Raw genomic sequence first — 16,698 nt, 5'->3', positions numbered from 1 at the left:
CCGCCGCCGCCGCCGGGCCCCGCCGCCGCCGCCACCATCGTGCACCCTGTGCGCGCCCCCGCCACGTGACGGGGGAGGGCGGCTCCGGCGGCGGGGAGCGGGGGGGGAAGCTCCGCGCCGCCTCCCCGGGCCGCCTGCCCGCGGGCCACCTCTCCGCCCGGTGGGGCGGCCCTGAGGGAAATCGTGAGGTAAAACCAGCCTGATTTTTGTACAGACGGACCCGCCGGTACCGGCCCCACCGCGACCCGCGGGTTCCCTAGCCGGCCCGCGGGGCGGTAGAGAGGAGGCTGCGCCTCAGGCCCAGCGGGGCTCCGGCAGCAGCCCAAGGCCTGGCCCCGGGGACGCGAGCGTGAGAGGGGAGCAGCCGGCGGGCCCGCAGCCCCCGGGGCTGCCGCTCTCCCCCGCTCCAGAATTAACACCGCGGAGGACTCACTCAGCGGTTAAAGAGAATCGTTATATTCACAAAAAAGGATGAACAGCAAATAATACAGTCTCACGATTGAAGTGTATTAAGTGGAAGGGTTGGACGTGCGCTGTGATTTGATAGCTTTCTTAGTTTTATCCATCTCATCAAAAACATTCTCATAATTTGTGCTATAATGATGATGTGACACATTTTATTAATAAAAAATGAAGCGAAAATGTCACTGGCAGTAAGCTTCAAAACTGGATAATGGGTTTCCTGCTGCAAGGGAAATGTTGAGACATTTACAGAAAAAATAAACATCGAGGTGCAGCTGAGAATATTATTTTCAAAAGCAGCCAGAGATCATTATCTAGTCACAATAATTACCTAGTCACAATATTCAGTTTCATTGGCAACTGGGCCGTTAAACCAAACAACCGATTTACTGCAAAAAAAAAAAAAAAAAAAAAAGCAAAGACTGAGCCAACAAACAGGCAAGCAGCCAAGACCACCTCAAACGAGAAGTTGAAGAGAGACATAGGAAAAAAAAAAATTAGGTCTGAAACACAAAATACATTTGCCCATATTCACCAAAAGGCAGCAGATTTTGCCCGAGTGACGGATTCAGAGTGGTAACTACAACCATAAGGTATCTCGGAACAAATATGAGTACATGAAACCAGGAGCTTCTTAACAGGCCAAGAGGTGGGCTATGGTGGCAGCAAGCGGGATTCTAGCAGGCAATTTTGGGAACAGAGAGTTGAGCTTTTATAGAGGGTACTGATGCCTGGCCGTACACACTGGCTACGGTCACTCAATATCGCTACAAGATCTGGACACAAAGGAACTAAAAAAATTAATAATGTTAGTGGTCCTTTTGCAATAGCCTTTTGAGGCAAGCTTTCCTTTTTATTTACTGTTGGCTAGACCAAGATAAACCCTTAGTTCCGCTGAAGTTTTTAACCATAACCACAGATAGCTAGTCCTCTCTGCATAAACTGGTTCTGTGCTCAGTCTTATAATAGTCATTTCCTTGAAGATTTAAACATAAGGACTTTATTAATTTCAAACCCCTTTTTTAGTCAAACCCAGGAATTCGCAGCCGGATAAAGCGTGCTGTCTGCCACACCGCTGCGCTACTTCAACTCCCAAGACCATCAAACATTTCTTTTTTCTATGCAATTCAGTACCAGACTAAAGAGGCAAGCGGCAGGTTAGGATCTCTTACATCATTAAAGCAGAGAGCAGCACAAGCCAGCCCAAAGCCTTCTCTCTTCTTCTTTCAGCACACCCTCACAAGTTTCTTCCTTCAAATACACCAGGGAAGACATCAATGTTCAGGCTCACACCAGAGCTGGGCATTTCTTTTCTCGCGTACGCTCACCTCTCACTTTGTAACCGCATCTTTCAACCTTCCCATTCATCTCATCCCCTATACTTGCTGGGATAAGGGCGAACCCATTATAGTTCGTGTTCGTGCCTCACATGCGTAAGATAATAAGAGTTTACATATTAGCTTATCCTAATTTTTTGCTTGAAGAGTTCCTTAGAGTCCTTCTCTTCATCATATTCTGTTTTCCCCCAGCTTTCCCTCACAACCTTTCTCCTGCTCATCACTGGGGCCATACCCTTGAAAAAAACACATACTCCATACTTCTGGTCCTCCTCAAGCTTTTTCCTAGGTCCCTATTCCACAAAAGCACAGGCCTATCCTCTCCCACTCCATTATCTTATCTCCATAGCAAGGTTTCTCTCAAATCTCCCTCTTCTACTTTTTCTAGTAACTAGAATGGATCTCACTTTCACTCTAGTTCTTCAAAAACCCCACTGATTTTTCAAAAATCCTCACACATGCATCAACTCCAGACTTCCGCTCCCCAGTGACCAGGCCATCCTAGCAGCTTATTGAAGTTTCAACCTTCCCAACACTTCTCTTTCCACCAAACTTTTAAGAAACCTACCTCAAGGGTCAGACATTCTTCCAGCTTCTGACACTTCTGCTGCTTCTTGCACCTCCACTTCCGATACTTCTTCCTCCCCCTCCTCTTTCTCCTCTCACAATCCCCTGCTGCAGCTCCTAAAGCGTTTCCCACGCTTTCCCCTTGAGTCCTTTCTGATTTTGCAATACAAGCTTTAAAACTCGGCTCAGCACTAGCCATCAGAGGAGCAGACAACCTGCTCTCCTTCAAGGCAGCCACTTCATACTCCCATCTGGTAAGATATCACTGCAGCACTTGCTGGGGTTTTTTTTTCCCCCAATATGCTCTAATTAGGGTAAGAAGGGAGCCTATAGGTGCTAGGCATCTTGCCCCCTAAATTGAGTTAAGCTTGGGAGGGGGGCAAATAAATACATCTGAGCTTCTGTCTTCTCTAGTAATCTTTCTAGGACTATGCACAGTATGTCCATACAAGCACTGACTCTTCCCACAGCTGTGTTACCTACTGAAATGGGGACATCTGATCATCTAAATAAACTCTGCCTGCTTCCCACAAACACATTGCAGACAGTTAAAAACCAAACAACAACAAAAACCACCCTACAGCTGCTCCCAGCATTGCAGCAATTATACTCATCAGCATTATACCTCAACAAACTCCTCCTGTGCTGCTTAACCAGCTACTTAACAAGTGTTGATAGGATTGGGGGGCCTCTGAGATCACAGACTGACAGGGGTTGGAAGGGACCTCTGGAGATCATGTACTCTAACACCCCCACCAGAGCAGGGTCACCTACAGCAGGTTGCACAGGAATGTGTCCAGGACAGTTTTGAGTATCTCCAGAGAAGGAGACTCCACAACCTCTCTGGGCAGCCTGTTCCAGTGCTCTGCCACCCTCCAAGGAAAGAAGTTCCTCCTCATGTTTAGGTGGAACTTCCTATGACCCAGTTTATGCCTGTTACCTCTCGTCCTGTCACTGGGCACCACTGAAAAAAGACTGGCCCCATCCTCCTGGCACCCACCCCTTCAGTATTGATAAGCATTGATAAGATCCCCCCTCAGTCTTCTCTTCTCCAGACTAACAAGACCCAAGTCCCTCAGCCTTTCCTCATAAGAAAGATGTTCCAATCCCCTAATCATCTTCGTAGCCCTTTGCTGTACCCTCTCCAGCAGTTCCCTGTCCTTCTTGAACCGGGGAGCCCAGAACTGGACACAGCACTCCAGATGTGGCCTCGCCAGGGCAGAATAGAGGGGGAGGATAAGCTCCCTCGCCCTGCTAGCCACACTCTCTTGATGCACCCCAGGATGCCGTTGGCCTTCTCGGCCCCAAGGGCACATTGCTGGCTCATGGCCGTCCTGTTGTCCCCCGGGACTCCCAGGTCCCTTTCCCCAGAGCTGCTCTCCAGCAGCTCAGCCCCTGACCCGTGCTGATGCCTGGGGTTACTCCTCCCCAGGTGCAGTACCCTACACTTGCCTTTGTGGAATTTCATCAGGTTCCTCTCTGCCCAACTCTCCAGCCTGTCCAGGTCACGCTGAATGGCAGCGCAGCCTTCTGGTGTGACAGATGACTGGGTTGAAGGTAGATTTTTTGTGTGTGTGTGCTATGTTTAAAGGTAAGAACTTTATGAGGCCAGCCTGAGGCTCTTCCATCATCTTTCCTATCCCATAGCCATTTATTTTCTAACGTAACACTAGAGAAAGTGGATGGCAAAACTGTAATGGGGTGGTGTTCAGTGCCCACACCTCTCTTGCGTTGTCTAGAACTGTCAAAGCACGGAGGCTCACAGCCCCCCTTGATTGCTGCGCTGCCCATAAAAATGTGGGTTCTGATTATAAGACAAGATGTTCTGAGTTGGATACTTACTCTATTTATTGGAAAGAAATCGTTCATGTGGCTGCTTTGTATCTGCACTTTCCGTGCAGCCAATTGACAAAACAGAGCTTAGATGGGATATAACCTTCTATCTGTTATATCAAGACATACAGTGAAGTGATATATAGTTATATATAACTACAGTGAAGTCAGGCTCAGTAGATATATTAATGTTTAGCAGAAAAAATGCAAATTACAAACCTAATTTATTCTTCTTTTTTTTTGTATTCTAATCAGTTTTGATGATGAAATACACGTTAATTAGTTTTGCTTGCCTATCCTAACATACCAGGCTGATACACCTATATTTTTGTTATAAGCACAGCAGGGAAATATTTAAATGTTTGCTATAAAGTTGTTTACCTGACCATCATTATTTTTATTAAATTATGTCTATTGAATGTAAGGCCTAGATAATGAGTGCCCTAGCAAGGTTTCTTTGTAGGTTCTTGAATTGCTTGAGGATACCTTGATCCTGCCAACCAGCCCTGCTAAGCTGCAGAAGTCTGCCCTTGCAGATTTAAACGCCTGAGCTCTCTGACTGTGACTGTGTGTTTGTCTCCAAGGACAGTTTGAAAGAGTCATTTACAAACATATGGTGAAAATTACCCTCAAGTTTGTGTTCTAAGGATTGAAGCCTCTCTCTCTTTATCCATGAAAACAGTAGCAAACCACGTATTAAGATACCACTACCCCTTTAAGAGCGTGGTAGAAAACTCTCTCCAGTCAAGCAAAGCCAAGAACCTAGGCGGTTCTCTCAACAGTAATGATATGATCTTGGGAACCTAATTGGGATGGGTTGAATCCTAACTTCAATTATAGGAACTTCTCTTTCAGAGCCATAAAACAGAAGCACCCAATAATGGAAAATGAACACTTTACCTACTCTACTACCACATTAAGGCCACAAAACTAAACACAACGTCTAGTAGGAGAGAACCTGAGTTGGATGCAGGAACATTAATCTGATCCACTTTGAAAACGTCATGTTTTATGGGACAAATTTAATTAAAAAGATATGTATTAAATTACATCCTTAACAGGATGAAAGTTCATTTCATTTGCAGCGCAATTAACTGAGAAGTTAACATACACTGAAGTCCTGTTTTTGCTTAGGACATCCTTGAGATTAAGATATATTGAAAGGAGAGATAAGGGTTATAAGAGATACGTGCAGTTGGAGGTACTTAGCAAAGGGAGCTTGAGGGAACAGAAGACTTGTGTTGGCGCGTACTGGATTGGGAAGGTTTAAGAAAAGGGCTGGAGAAACATTCCTGAGTAGGAACAGGGTTGCACCAAAAGGATAATGCATTTTGGGGTATTAACGGTTATGCTGAGGAGACAGCATTTGGAAGAAGGGCTGGATGTCTGGAGAACACAGGTTTGGGGATGCTAAGCAAGCATAGCATGGCATGGATGTGAAGAATCTGGTAGTTACCCCGTCTGAGAACAGCTGGTGGAACTGAGTAGCTGTTGGTCTCCAACAGGCAGGACTTAGGGAGAGCTTGCACCTGCAGCTGCCTGGCTGGGAAGTGCTCACATACCAGAGGACAGGGTGTTTCCAGATGATTGCTCTTTCTCATTTTGACCATTCCTGTCCTGTTGTGGCTGTCACCAAGCAAGCATTTTGCACGGTCTAATCTGCCTTCCATGTATTTTCAGGGATTTTTTAAAATATTCTCCTCCACCTGGACTGAAGACAGTTTCCAGCAAGTACAAATCACCCCAACAGTAATTCACATCCTGAACCCAGGAGGCTGCAGCAGTCAGTCAAGTTTAACAATGGCTTTCAGGTGCTCCGAAGAGGACATTTCTCACAGCCCTGCATTCCCTCAGCACCAGCCCCCCAGCCGCCTCCATTTTAAGGCCCACCGCCATCCTTGAGGTGAGGGGCAGACCACACTCTGCTTCTTCTCAGGCGCACCTCGCCTGTCTGGGTGAGCTGGACATGTTTAACAGTGGGCTATGCTGGGCACGGCTGGTTTGGTTTGGTTTGGTTTGGTCCCATCTAGACCGCCTCCGGCCCCTCACATCAGCATCCCCATCACTCCCCTGACAGCCCGACAAACCGCCTCCCTGCTCAGGTAAGTCTAGAGGTGATTGGCCGGCACTACTGTCAACCCCGCCTCTCCTCACCACTATGATTGGTCCATCCTTTAAACGGCCACCCCCTACTCCACCGTTGATTGGGCAATTCTTCGGGCAATCTTTCACTCTCCGGCGTCTCGATTGGCTGCGTGAGGGCGGTAGGGCGGGCCTCTCCCTCACGGCGCCCGCTGGCTTCCGCGAGGTGCGGGGGCCGGGTGCTGCCGGGAGCTCGCTGTGACTTTCCCTGCGGGTTGTACCCGCCCTTGGCCGGGCCCGCTGCACGTCCCGATGGAGCTCTCCTGCCAAACGCTGCGAACCACCTACCAGGCGAGGGAGGCGGTAAGAACCGGCAGGCCGGACGGCCGCGCGTTCCCGTTGCTATGGAAATGGGGGGCACGTCTGCGCATGCGCGGGGAGCGGTGCGTTGTGCGCAGGCGCGTGAGGTAGGCGGTGGAGCTATGGCGGGCGAGATGGGCCTGGTCGTGCGTGGGGAGGGCTGGGCCTGGAGGCCCTCGGGGTCATCGGCGTGACGGCGGTCCTGGCTCTCCTTAAGGGTAGGGGCTTCCCACGGCCTTCCCCCTTCTCGTTTCTCTTCCCTTTGCAGGAAAGAAGTGCTTCTTATCCTGCCCCCTCCTCAGGGCGGGGCAGGTCCCCTTGCTCTCCTCAGTCCCCGTCTGTTGCATGGTCATGGCAGGAGTAGATACAGCGAAAGGGGACGAGTCCGTATTCCTTCTTCCCTCAGCTCCTTTTTCCATAAGTCAGGGCTGTCCTGCCCCGCCGTGCTTCCATCCCACGGACGGGTCGAGCTCCAGGAAGCCCAGAAGCAGCAGGAGTTTGCTAAATCTCTTAACCTGTTCTTTTGCTTCCACCTGCTGGTCAAATTCAACTGGAGTAAGGTAGACTGTAGGGCTGCACTGCAGGACTGCTAAAAACCTTTCCCACAAAGGTGTTTGTTGGGTGCTGTGCGTGCATACGCAAATCCCCAGTGTGCGTGAATAGGACAGGATTGCTCACAAAAAGGCAGTTTTGGGAGGCAATCTGAGACTGAGTTTTAGGTTGTGTCAGCCTCTTAGATTAGTAGATTATATATTTACCTAGGAATGGGAGCCTCCAGCACAGTCTCAGACCCCTAGGTGGATTCAGTTCCCAACCACTGTGAGAATGGCCCCCTAAGGTGTGGTACTGAAATGATGTTAATGTGCAGAAAGAAGATGAGAAAAAGGGCTCTGATTTGTAACCTCACCAATGGGGATTTGGGTAGCCCTGGTCCCAAGGATGGTTTTGACTGCTAAATGCAGAAACATTTGTGGGAATGAGACCTGGAGCTCAAGGACTTCCCCCCTGAGCTGTACCACTGGGTTTGGGTTGGTTTGCTTTGTAAGCTGACTTCTCCATAGCCTTTTGGCAGGACAGATGTGAAGATCAGATTTTATATATACTTATATATATATTTTGGGTACAGAGTAGAGGGAGGTGTTCATATCCTGCAGAGGGATGGAAGTTTGGAGCCTACTTTGTTTAAGCCAGTAAGTGATTCAGGAACAACCTGAAGCTGCCAAGAGGCTTTTTTGATTCTTGCTCTACTGTTCTTGAGTTCTGTGGAGGGAGCCCAGATCCTTAATTTCAGGCTTCTGAATTCCAGTACCCCAATGCAGTATCTAAAAGTTAGACTGCTACATCTTTAATTTGTAGCACTAAATAATTACTGGAATTCCTAGTTCCTCAGTCCTGTCCTTATCTGTATTGCATTTTTCCATTAATCTGTTCTATAGAATGGAGATTATTATTTTCTACCAGTTTGGGGAGAAGTGTTTCAAAAAATAAATTCCTATATGCATTACAATTCTATGGCTGTTCACAGCTACCCAGTGTAGTCTTCCAATCAAAGAAATTTGTTTTGTGAGGCATTTCACTGGTTTTAATTATTTCCTATGCTTTTTCTGTAAATCACGCTTGACAAACAATATTATTGTAAACTGCGGTAGAACTTTGCAAATTTGTACAAATGAGTGGGAGAGTTAATGCTTATTAATTAGTTTGTAAATTCATCATCCTTAATTTGTATTGTTTACCAATTCACCATACTTCGTGTCCGTTCATTTTTAGGCATTCATAACACATATCGCTTCAAATTAATCAAGTCTTGACTGTGTAAAACCTGGCTTCAGCAATGTTCCTGTTAAAAGAGAGATAATAGCGGTCTGTGAGTGGCTCTTAGTGTTGGAGCATGAATTAATGAAAGATGGCATGTAACTATTGCAATGGGGGGAGAAATCGGAAGGTTTCTGTTTTCAGTGCACCAAACTCAAATTGTAAAATATCTTTCAGTTTTAAACATAACACCTCTAGAATGCATCCTAGTGTTACTACTAGGACAGCCATAACTTCTGCGGTGAGCTTGCTGTATGTCTTCAATTATGAAAGCTATTTGTAATCCTTGAGAAACTTTGCCAACTCTTTTGTTTGCAGCAGGCTTGTATAATTTGGAATAGAGGAGAGAGTAAAGAAGCGCCTTTTCTTTGTGCTGGGAAATTCTATTCAATGGCAGCCAAGTTATACATTGTTTAAAACTCACCATTTCCCTTCTCTGCTTGTTTTTCTCAAAAAATACTGTCAGCAAGCCAAATGATAATCGAATGTCAGCCTTCTAAAAAGCCTGGCAAGGCTGCAAATGTAACACGCAAAGGGATAGGGGAGAGGGAAAGCTGTGGGGATACAGGGCGGGGGGGGAGGAAGAAAACTGAGGAAGTCCATCATGCCTCAGCTACTCTCTCTGTCCTGACACATGGTGCCAGCTTGATCTTGAGGAACCCCAGACTTGGCAGCGGTCCTGGGATCCCAAATGAAAAAGAGGGAAGGGACACTGCATGTGTGTTACGGTAAGATGGGTGTAAAAGGACACAGTATTACAGTAGTATAATTCTTATTTCCAAGCTTCCCAGACCTTGACTTACTCTGTAACGTTTTTCTTCATTCTATCAAATAAATGCATGAAGAAATCTAGGGTCAAATGATCATGAACCATTATAGGGTTAAATGAATCTTTCAGTAGGTCCATTAATTTGATGGAATTACACAAGCGACTAGCTTGATTTATAACGTAAATGCATTTTAGTAAAAGGTATGGAAATGACTAAACTAACAATTGCATTTAAAGATGCATGACTCTAATAGAGTTTAATTCTAAACGGCTCAAAGAAAGGAATATGTACCAGTCTTTTGTTAAGCTAGAAATAAATAAAATACACTATAAGTGTTGGAGCTAATTAGTTAAGTGCTCAACTATTTAGTTTTTAAAACAAGATCACGCTTAAGTGCCTTAAGCTTTTATTAATTGCATGGACCCCAAAATCCCCTATAGTAATTTAAAATTTAATTACATACATTTTTTTGTTCTTTTAAGAAACACTTAAACATCTATTGAAATACCAGTGGCTATAAACAACATGCAATTCTAAATACTAATTAAACAGGAAGGCTAAATCACTATAAAGCTAAACTGAATTTTAAGTAACTTTGCACTCGTAAGTACTCCTATTTTTTTCATGCCATATAAGTTTTACCATTTCTTCTTTAAACACAGCAGAAGTCCTGGGCAGTGTTAGTATCTGTCTGTACTGTGGTAGGCACATTGCTTTGTGGACATATTTGGAGTGGGGGTCAGTCCCTAGAGAATAACCTGGAGTTCGGGAAAGGAGACCAGCGTGGGCAGAGAGCTGTTTTAAGTGGACAGTTAAAGCTGCCTGTGGCACTGACCTGTGCAGAGGTTCATCTACCTCTTGGAAAGAGTATGTGGTAAAATAAGACTGGTGAAAGGTAGGGAGTCATGGCTTTGTGGGGTTGGTCAAGAAAGCAATGGTCTGTGCACCATTGACTCACAAGATTTATGATTTGGTAACAGTTACATGTTAAAAGGTCCTTAATTTTTGTTTTAGAGAAACTTCACAGAACTGGGATCAGAGATTTTGATATCTCTGTTCTGTTTTTCAGATCCAATCTAATGTAAGTCTTTGTCAGTTGATCGACTGGTTAACGGCTTAGTTAATTTTCTTTGGACAGATGTCTGACTTCTCAAATTAACTATTGCTTTTTGCATTCGTATTGGTACAAGATAAAGACAGAATGAACCTCTCAGTCTAAAGCATCTTCTGATTTTAAACAGGGCTCTTTTTTAATGTAAAGGTTCACTTTTGCTTCTGCTTGGTCAACACAACAAGAACATTGCTATGTTAAGGTTGAAGTGGGTTGCTCATACATAGACACGATGTTATCCTATACTGCCCAAAGCAAGTCTCTACCTAGAAGAGTATTTGAGATGCTGCCCATCGCTGTATCGCTGTTTATACTAAACTTAAAATGCCTCTAGGAATAGCAGAAGTAACCTGGTGGGATTAAGAGCAGCAGAAGACACTCCAGAATAGAAATTCTTTTTAAGGAGAGTTCCAAGCATGGACTGTGAGCCCTGTGGTTCATTAGGCAGATTGCAATTCCTCTCTCATCAGAGTATTACTGTAAATAATTGAACATGAAACACTTGATGTGTTGGTCTTCTGTGGCAACCACTGTGTTTTCATACTGTGTTTAAATATTCAGAGATAGCTGTGATCCTGCCTTTTGATATGTGGGCAAACGCAACAAGTTAATTTTTTTCCAGCATGAAACAGTAGGAGCGATTGCATTTAGAAGAATGTACAGGTGGGACTCACAGCCAGTGGTGATTCCAGCTGCCTTCTTGCACCTCTAAGCTTGTTTCAGAAGATTCAGGTCATCCAGGAGACATGGTGAAAGGTGCACAATTCAAAATCTGTTTTCCAAACACCAACACCTCAAAACAATTAAGAAGGAAAAAGATCCTTTCATCCCAGGGTGCCAGTGTTTTCTCTTTGCTTATGACAGTTCTCAGAATTGGTTCATTTCTTGTTGCAGCACTTCTCAGGAACTGATCTGCTTCATTCAAGAGTTACTGATCTACCAAGCATTTACACAGCACTCTTCCTTTCTAAAATGGTTTAGAAAAATCATCTTTGTACCACCACTGAAAGGCAAATGGTATTGTAACTTCCTTATGAACTCAGAAACAGAGTGGCTGCGTAGTGAAGGCTAGAAGTGGGGTACAGGTTCTTCCCTTTACCCCGGCCAGTTTGAGTCTTTTCTCTAGAAAACCAGAATGAAGATTCTACCAATCTTTTTATTACTATGTGAAATACAAATACACTTTCACCATGCAGGAAACGTTGTTAAAAGCAAACGCCCGCCCTTTCCTAGTTGTGTCACTAGATGGCCCCACGTCTGAAGCAAACATCCCAGGAGATACCTGCTATACTGGGAGACCTTTTGCCTGCTCTACCCGGTACTTTTTACAGGTTGGCAAACACGCAGAGGTATTAGTTTTAAAATAAAACAATAGCTGATTGTGCTATCTCAAGTGTTTAAATTGGCAGCAGAACGCTATATGATATCCACTGCTGTGTACAGAGCAGAGGGAGCAGATAGGGTTAATCTGACAAAGGAAAGGCACACTGAAGAGGTAAGTTGGTTTTGCAGTATGTTGCACCACCCAGAAGCACCTTTTCTTGTAGGAATAAATGATTCTTCAGTGTCTGCAGTTTGCTATAATGATGCTTCCTCCCAGGAGACCAGGAAGGATAGGGTAATTGTCTTTCCATATGGAAGTTCCTTTTATGCATCTTGTGGCATGTAAAAACTTAAACTTTGGTCAGTAGTAATTCTTTGGCTTGTTTGTGTGCCATGCACTGGCAGAGAGCAGCAAAAGTCATTGCTGCAGATGCTGGGACTCTGTTTCCAGTATGAAGAGAACAAAGATTGGTGGGTTTGTCTGCTGCAGGTTCCTAACGCTTGGTCTGGGCTTTTTCTCAGGGATGGATGCAGGCAGTGTTCGATTGGGTTAGAAGGGAGGGAAACTGGGGGTGGAAGTGGGAGTCTGTGTATGCATTACTGTGCAATATTGTTAGGAATGTATATGTGCTATGCAAGCAACATCTAAACTACTGCTCTTTCCCCATCCACTGAGTAAGTGCCAGTCTTTCATGCTCACACTGAGTCCTCATAGATAATGCTGAATGTCAGCATCCTAAAAGAGAAAGGAAGTAATTTATTTGCCTAAATGTGGGTTTGGCCATACCTGCTTTTCCTGTGGTCCCAGCTTCAAATGCCAATGAGGCAGACCAAAGTCGATCTGCTCATTTCTAGAGCTTTCCTTGTAGCAACTTCTGTTATGACCCTGAAATCTGAGGGTTTCTCTGCAGGCACTCAGCATATATGGCATGTTTCAGCAGAGCAAGACCGTTCCAGTATCTTACGAGATTTCTGTTTCCAGTGTCCCTTTTGCTGTACTTGATATTGCACTTTGTGCTCCTCCAGATGTAGCTTCACTGAATGATGGCAAAGGTGTTTCATGCTGCCTTGTTTTTATCCCTGAACCATTTGCGAGTGACTTTGGGTTTTCCAATATGTGTGAAGAAATCCATAGAACTGACTCCATATTCAAATTTCTGCATGTTGGGACCTGACTTTGGTCACTGCTGTGTTAAAATTGGGCAAGTTTGGTGTTATCTCAAGCTACTAATTTTTCAAGTGCTCTGTGTTTCACTTGTGTTGATATATTAAGGTCCATGAAATGGGAGGTGCCAACAGTGTACAGCTGGTCTTTGTAGTGTAGTTAGGAAGATCCCATATCTTTTCTCCATCCCCCCTTCTCCAAGCATTCAGAAAACGGGTTTCTAGTTTCTAGAGGGAGGGACACAGCCATGCCAGAGCACAAGATTTCCTTGCACAGCCCTTGGAGACACTGTACATGAGGTCAGCAAGAGTCCTACCCTGAAATTCGCAGCAGCCTGAACACGTTGGATATCCATAACCACAGTAAGGGAAGTAAGTTATTTTTTTCAACCTCAAAGTAATTTTCTCTTCTCTAGGAAAATGTTTCTGCCCATCCAGTAGCCCTGATAATGTGTAAGAAAAATTACATTGGAAACCACTTTCCTTCTGTTTATTAACAGTGAGTTGTTTTACAGTTCTTACATGCTGTTGTCTTAATTTGTTTGTTTCCGCAGGCTACATTTAGATGCTGTTTACAGCAATAAAGAGAATATTACATTTGATCTAGAGTTCTGTCTTAATTCACAGGATGAGATGCGAACAGAAGCCCGTCGAAAAAATCTCCTCATTCTAATTTTGCATTATTTAATGGAGGAAGGGTATGTTTTTTTAAATAATAGTGCTTTACGTTTGTGGGTTTGTGTGTGTCTGACCTCCCATAATGTGTCTTTCTGTCCTCTGTTGGGTGGATGGACAGCATGGCCCTTTGGTTTGATGTGAGAATGAGGTAAACTACTATTACATATCTGGCAGTTTACTTTGCTAAATTGTTTCAGTTTCTGGAACAAAAATGTCCTGTATAATTTAAAAATAGAGCAATCAGCAAAGGGTTTTTAAAGAGAGTTTATGCTTTTATAATAAATAGAGTTGTGGACAGGTTAAAAATACCATATACTTACTAATGCCATTGCTTGCTTTTTCTCTCAAAAATCAGAATAATGACTCAGGTTTTTTGATCTTTGTTTTTTTGAAATTACCAGGTATGTCGATGCTGCAAATGCTTTGGAACAAGAGACAAAATTAAGTTTACGTGGCTTTGAAGTTTGTGACAACATTGATCTTGAGACAATTTTGATGGAGTATGAAAGCTATTACTTCGTGAAATTTCAAAAGTATCCTAAAATTACCAAAAAGGCCCTGGACACTGGTATGTGGCTGTTTTCCGAAAAGAAAGCTTTTGTTTCTCAAAGCCTAAAATTGATGCCTTAACTTCAGTGGGAGCAAAGTTAGCTCAAAACTGCCTGATATGCTCACCGCCCTTCTCGTGTATGTCAGTGTTTAATGTCTGAACTCTCTTACAGTTACAGAGCTATAGATCTAGCACATAAGAATTGAGAGATGGAGCTTTGAGCCCTTCTGCTCTTCCTTCTCTCTTTATGTAGAGGAACAAGAAGGTGGTATTTTTCTGTCTTTTAAAAACTGCTTTGATACTGGAAAATGCCATGTAAGTGCCAAGAATTATGGCATAGGTATATTCACTTTCTTCTCATGGGGAGAGAATAGCAAGTCTGTTCTCTTTTGGATTTAATTTTTCATTTAAGTGGGTTATTTTAATTTAAAAATTATAACTTATCTCATCCAAGCTAGTGCTTAAAAGTTTTTCACCACTAGTCTCATTAACCACTTATTTTGCACATTTTCATATACTAAAGGTAACGTGCCAAACAAGTAATAGGTTTATTTGCTCTAAAGGACTTAAAGTCTGAGGTATAAATGAATGATACAGTATAAGGCAAATCAGAACATGAGTGTTTTGTTATGACCTTGAGAGCCTGAATGGTTTTGTACTTGAGCACAAAATGTAACTTACAGAAGCCATAAAAACAACTGTATAAGAGTCAGTTATGAAGAGCTTGGAGGGTCCAGAAAACATCAACATCTCTACTTATTTGTCTTGTAAGAAAAATATAATCATTAGAGAAGGGGATGATTGGCCAGGGAACATCTCCGAGCTGTTGTCATTGTTTCATATGGCTGACAGCAACTTTGAAATCACAGGTAAATGAAACATATAATAAAATTACCTGTATAGCTGGAATGATTTTGAAAGATACTAAAGCTACTAGTCATCATTACATTCATGGTGATGTAGCAGATCAGTACGAGCTGGAAGCAAGCATTATCTGCGCAAAAAAGGGATTTACGGCTAGAACCTATTGATTGGCATTAATACAAAGAGGAGCAGCCCTGCAGGACAAAACCAAAGGGAATCAAGAAGGAAAATGTATTACAAAGCATTTGTCATATCATACTTAATCAAACTGAGTGGTGGCCAAGGCTTGATCCATGATCCAAGTGAAAAAACAATTCCCAAAAGCCACTTTTAGAGACTTACAAGCTCCCAGTACCCATTTTTTGGTCAGTAAAGCTACTCAGGCATGGGGTACTCTGCCCTTACCCAAGCTCAGAATTGTGACTGTGCTGGCAGGGATGCATCATCCTTTTGCCCTGAAGCATAAGCAGCCTCCGCTCCTGTGTGTAGTTTGCGACCTGCCTTAAGTTGTGTCCATGGTCAGATTGTGGTATACACAGGCCAAAGAAAATGATTAGTGTGGTGCTTCTTCCTACTAAATTCTTTGCAATACTCTCGGCAAGTCCTACAGAACCAAGTTGGTTATTTCTCTGCTGAATTGCAGTTTGCAGCGTTGTAGATGTACCCGCAGGACTGCAAGTTTCATGCATGGGTTCTGCTGCCTCTAAGTACACTGTGTTACCCAGCTCTTTCATTGAAACAGCTGTTTGGGAAGGATTATTTTATGTAAGTGTGTGAGAATGTGGGTGCGAGAGCACTGTACACTGATAGGAGATGTATTTTGGAGCAACTAGGTGCGTGCTAGTATGATACAAACCCTCAGCTTTATGAGTTCATATCTGGGCTTTTGCGAGTTTGACATTTTGTGAAAAAAACTTTTCTTTGACAGACATTGTTTCAAATTATATAAGTGCAAAAAATGACATAGTTTGATAACCACCATTGCAATGTGACATTTATGCTGTCTTGGTATGTTGAACATAAAATTACTATTAAGAGGAGTAAGGCAAATTCTTATTTCCCAATTCAGCAATGAAAAATATAACATTAAATAAGCATTTTGTGTGATATATTAAATTAATTTATTGTGCTTAATCTAATTTCTGGTAGTGCCCATTTTACTGTGAAAATGATACTGATTTTAAAATGTAAGCAAAGAAACCAGAGACTGAATGAGCCTAAAATTTAGCAAGTCGGAAGCCAAACTGCTCTCTCCAATATCAGTTTATTTTCAAAACATTTTTGCAAGCTTGCATTGCTTATAATCATGCTGTTCCTGTTTATGCATTGTTATTTCCAAGGTCATTAATGTGTGCTCAAAAATATTTTTGAAGGGGAAAGAAAAAAATCAAGTTGCCCTTTTTAATATCCTTAATTATTTTCCATTTTAATATTAATTTTGCCACAGCAGAAAATAAACAACAACTGAGAACTGGAGGAAGACCAAGAAGGTAAGAGAAATGCATGGGTTTTTTTCTGGGCAGAAAATTTTCCTATAAAAGCAATATGCAGCGTGGTTAAAATAATGTTGGGATACCATAGGAATACTAAAGCCTGGAGTCATGCTGCTGACTGCGTGGTGCATTTTTCTGGATCTTTTAGAGGAAAATAGAGACTTATTTCCCAAATGGAGATGTAGACAACTTACAAAGTTTCTGCAGTGTGGCGTGTTTGGCGTGTTTGAAAGCAGTAAGCATTGAAATTTGCTCTGATTTAATTGATGCCTTAACTTCAGTGGGAGCG

The 16,698-nt window shown here is 43.3% G+C and overlaps 1 protein-coding gene across 3 annotated transcripts in view; it reads left to right on the top strand.

Annotated features, from left to right (window-relative positions):
- Nucleotides 1-6,593: 6,593 nt before the first annotated feature.
- The window catches only part of KATNAL2 (katanin catalytic subunit A1 like 2), a 31,251-nt gene continuing 21,146 nt past the window's right edge, over nucleotides 6,594-16,698 (top strand). Inside the window, exons 1-5 of one of the 3 annotated variants that reach the window (XM_059834288.1) lie at nucleotides 6,594-6,644; nucleotides 6,723-6,724; nucleotides 13,379-13,522; nucleotides 13,904-14,070; nucleotides 16,364-16,406. In XM_059834288.1, the coding sequence (XP_059690271.1) occupies nucleotides 6,594-6,644; nucleotides 6,723-6,724; nucleotides 13,379-13,522; nucleotides 13,904-14,070; nucleotides 16,364-16,406 (407 nt within the window). The remainder of the gene's footprint in view (nucleotides 6,645-6,722; nucleotides 6,725-13,378; nucleotides 13,523-13,903; nucleotides 14,071-16,363; nucleotides 16,407-16,698) is intronic. The other 2 variants (XM_059834290.1, XM_059834289.1) reach the window with 2 other exon arrangements.

This window comes from Gavia stellata, chromosome Z (genome assembly GCF_030936135.1).
Source record: "Gavia stellata isolate bGavSte3 chromosome Z, bGavSte3.hap2, whole genome shotgun sequence".
Lineage (NCBI taxonomy): Eukaryota > Metazoa > Chordata > Aves > Gaviiformes > Gaviidae > Gavia > Gavia stellata.
This window is presented reverse-complemented; position numbering and strand designations above follow the sequence as displayed.